We start from the raw sequence: 4,134 nt of genomic DNA, 5'->3' as shown, positions 1-4,134 counted from the left end.
AATGATAGAACAAGGGGAAATGGCTCTAAATGGGGAGAGGGAGGTTTAGATGAGATATTAGGAAGAAATTCTTTGGTGTGAGGGTGGTGAGCCGGTGTCCCAGGTTGGCCAGAGAAGCTGCGGCTGCTCCTCCCTGGAAGTGTTGAAGGCCAGGCTGGATGAGACTTTGAGCAACCTGGTCTAGTGGAAGGGGGCCCCCTGCTGCTGGCAGGGGGGTTGGAACTGGATGATCTTTAAGGTCCCTTCCAACCCAAACCATTCTATGATTCTATGATTACTTTCAGCTTGTTTGAGTTTTTTTTTTTAATTCCTCTTTGAATACCTACAGAATCCAACATGGAGAAGTCTGGACTTTGGAATAATGCCTGATCGTCTTGATACCTCTGTCTCTTGTTTTGTTGTGAGGATCTGGGGTGGCAAGAAGGAGCACTTTCAGCTTTTGATTGAATGGAAGGTCAATCTAGATGGATTGAAGTACTTGGGCCAGCAGGTAATGGGAAAACAGTTTATTCTCAACTTTTTACTTAAGGAAAAAATAAATCTGGATGAACAAATATATAGAATGCTGAGAAAGGAAATGATTTTGTTTGCAGGGCTTATTTTAAAGTCTGATTGCAGAGATTCATGTTAGTTTACTCCAAAGCTTTAAATCTTGACTAGCTACATTTTTTAAGTTACCATTGTCACTGCTTACATGATACTGCTAGCACTTGGGGCTTTAAATTGCAATGCCTTGTTTCAAGGAAATATCAATATGATGGTACATACAGTTAAATGAACATAGATCATAATGTTTATGTATATTGCAGTTTTACTCCATTCTTGTAATCATGGCATCTCATTCAAGATCTTCAGTCCAAGGAGCTTACTGTGTAAAATCTGTTTTAATTCTGATATTTATCTCTTTTTTTGAAAGAGAAGTGAGATGTTTTCTGTAACGTGGAGCTTATAATGAAAGTGGTTCAAATAGAAACTCATATTAAATACTAAAACCACCACCAAAAAAAGGTGCCTTTTGAATCAACTAGGTTTTCCTATTTCCATTGGGTGCTTTTTGATTGCTTGACTCATAGGATCAATAAATAGATCATAGGATCTATTTAGAATAGATCATTATTTATTTCTCACTTTTAAACTAAATGATTTTATTTTAATTTGGGGATGTTTCAAAACCTGGGAAGAAAGCTTTATGGGGAACAACTGCTCTAGCTCTGTGGTGCATTGATCCTGGCCAACACCACCTGCCCTGATGGGCTGGGAGAGAGTCAGAGGAGCAAAAGTGAGGAAAAACTCAGAGGCTGAGGTACAGAGAAAGCAAAAATTAAAATAAAGAGAGGTGAAGGAGGGAGGACAACACATCAGTGATGCAAAGGTAGTCACTCCCCACCTCCCACCAACAGACTGATGCCCAGCAACAGATTGTAGCTTTCTTTTAATTTTTGTTTTTACTGGACAGAAGAAATGGCTCCTTAAATAATATGCTGTAGTGCAACATTTTATTTGAAATAATATTCCTGACATTAGTAGCAGGATATTGGCTATAATACTGAACACTAATTTTGTGTCTACTATGACCACAAAAGCCTAATTTTGAGTATCATTTTAGGTAATATCAAGTGAAAGGTAATTACTCTGGAGACTTATCTCTTTGATTAGTTTCCTGGTGTCTTAGTTATTTACGTCAGCTGGAAAAGCAACAATAAGAAAGGTGCTGTGGCTGCTGTTTCTGATTTCAAAGTAGAGTGTCTGAATGTACTCAGGGACTGTTATTAAAGCTGTGAAACACATGCTTTTTCTATTGTTAAATGCAGTTTTTTCTTAGGTTTCGTGTATGTCAAGAATTACAGGTGCTGAAAAAATGCATTGGACTATCAAACAGAGCAGTTGATGCTCGTTTGCAGGGTGAAGTCACAGTAAGTTGACTGTAAAATGATTTATTTTCTTCTCTTCTTACAGATACACGCGAGAAACCCGAATGAGATTATTTTTGGTCTCAATGATGGTTATTATGGAGCTTCATTTGAACAGAAGGTAAGGGTATCTTGTATTTGTTCTGGCTTGTTAGCACTGGTGACAAGCTGAAATTCGACTTCTAAACTTAAATTTTTCACACTTGGATGCTTAGAACATGAAAATGCTTAGTTTTGAGAAATACTTTTTTGACGTGACAGATAGAAACTGTTACCTCACCTCTGTTGCATGGACATCTAAGCTGTTCTGGGAAGACTTAAAGTGGAACATTTTAAGTCCAAAAAAAAACCCTGGTTACTGAAAATAAACCTTGACTTTATTCTTTGAGGCGGATGCTTCAATCAAATATAGAACATTTTGAAAATGCTGTGGCTGTTAAGACTCATTTTCATGGCAAATATAAAGCACATGAAGTTTTGGTTATCACTTTTAAAACCTGACTTTGTAGCTTTTAAATGGGAAGCTATTTATTTACTCTGTTGCAGCTGTTTTGGCCTCTGTGTTTGGGGTTGCTTGGGTTTTTTGGGGGGTTTTTTTGTTTGGGTTTTTTTTCCCCAAAGGCTCAGCTGTAGTATTTGTGCTTGTCCAGCCAATACTGTGACTGCAGCCAAATTAATTACATGACAATGCTGTTTACTACATCAATGATGAAAAAGTTTTTAAATTTACCTATTATAAATAGCACAGTTGACAGGATTTTTTTTAATCCCAAATTGCTGATTGGGATATTAGGTTATGTAAGGAGTCCTTGATTGGAGAGAAAATTACTCTTGACACGTGGCTACAATTTCTACGTTAGCTGCAACTGACAAGTCCAGTCTTGTAGGGATTTAAATGGAAGCAATGGCTTTATAGTCAACAACACAGGTGACTATTCATATGTGGGGAGAGTAGAGCAAGGGACAAGGTGGCCCTGTGTGCAAAACCCTCAAACCTCCAAACTGTGTTGGGGATTTTGATGGTTATCCTTCAAATGGTAGGTGGTTTGGTACATAGCTCAGATTCTGCTTCCTAGTGCTGTTAACTCCGTTTTACTGAAGCAGGATGTAATTCTAGTTTTTTATTATTTCAGGTTTAATAATCTGGGCCTGAATTCAGTGGTGGTAACACTGTCCTCTCTCCTGATTGTTTGTTGTCAGGACTTGCTTCCCAGCTCATAATGTTTAAAAGTACATCTGAGTTTTGATTCTTGGACATGCTCTGTTGCTGAGTTGCAAATAAAGTCATAGCCTATGCAGAACACAAATAATCTTCTGGTGAGGCCACATCTGGAATATTGTGTCCAGTTCTGGGCCCCACGGTTCAAGAAGGACAGGGAACTGCTGGAGAGAGTCCAGCACAGAGCCACCAAGATGATGAAGGGAGTGGAGCATCTCCCTGCTGAGGAAAGGCTGAGGGAGCTGGGGCTCTTTAGCTTGGAGAAGAGGAGACTGAGGGGAGACCTCATTAATGTTTATAAATATGTTAAGGGCGAATGTCATGAGGATGGAGCCAGGCTCTTCTCAGTGATGCCCAATGGTAGGACAAGGGGCAATGGGTGTGAGCTGGAACACAGGAGGTTCTGCTTCAACTTGAGAAGAAACTTCTTTCCAGTGAGGGTGACGGAGCCCTGGGACAGGCTGCCCAGGGAGGGTGTGGAGTCTCCTTCTCTGGAGACATTCAAGCCCCGCCTGGACACCTTCCTGTGTGATCTCATTGAGGTTCCTGCTCCAGCAGGGGGATTGGACTGGATGATCTTTCGAGGTCCCTTCCAATCCCTGACATTCTGTGATTCTTTGTCTACAGACTGTAGATGCACTTCTGAGCCATTGCTTGATCCATCTGGAGCTAAACACAAGTTCCTGTTTTCTGTCATGTGAACTTACCTGTGATTAGAGAGGTGGGAGCCTGAAAGCTATTGTACTGTAGCACAATAAAGTGAAGTAGGACAGGGAACATGCTGGAGGAAAGGGATGGCATCCAGAGGGACCTTGACAGCCTTGAGAGGTGAGCCCAGGAAAACCTCAATCACAGAATCACAGACTGGTTTGGGTTGGAAGGGATCCAACCTAAAAATCATCCAGTTCCAACCCCCCTGCCAGCAGCAGGGACACCTTCCACTAGACCAGGTTGCTCAAAGCCTCATCCAGCCTGGCCTTCAACACTTCCAGGGAGGAGCAGCCA

General features: G+C 41.0%; 1 protein-coding gene across 1 annotated transcript in view; it reads left to right on the top strand.

Annotated features, from left to right (window-relative positions):
* Positions 1 to 57: 57 nt before the first annotated feature.
* UVRAG (UV radiation resistance associated) overlaps positions 58 to 4,134 on the top strand; it is a gene marked incomplete at its 5' end in the record, with an annotated part of 31,711 nt that continues 27,634 nt past the window's right edge. Inside the window, 3 exons of the mRNA XM_010178285.1 lie at positions 58 to 75; positions 329 to 490; positions 1,957 to 2,031. Of these exons, the coding sequence (XP_010176587.1) occupies positions 58 to 75; positions 329 to 490; positions 1,957 to 2,031 (255 nt within the window). The remainder of the gene's footprint in view (positions 76 to 328; positions 491 to 1,956; positions 2,032 to 4,134) is intronic.

The sequence above is a fragment of the Antrostomus carolinensis genome, unplaced genomic scaffold (genome assembly GCF_000700745.2).
Source record: "Antrostomus carolinensis isolate BGI_N321 unplaced genomic scaffold, ASM70074v2 scaffold6941, whole genome shotgun sequence".
NCBI classification, from domain to species: Eukaryota; Metazoa; Chordata; class Aves; order Caprimulgiformes; family Caprimulgidae; genus Antrostomus; species Antrostomus carolinensis.
This window is presented reverse-complemented; position numbering and strand designations above follow the sequence as displayed.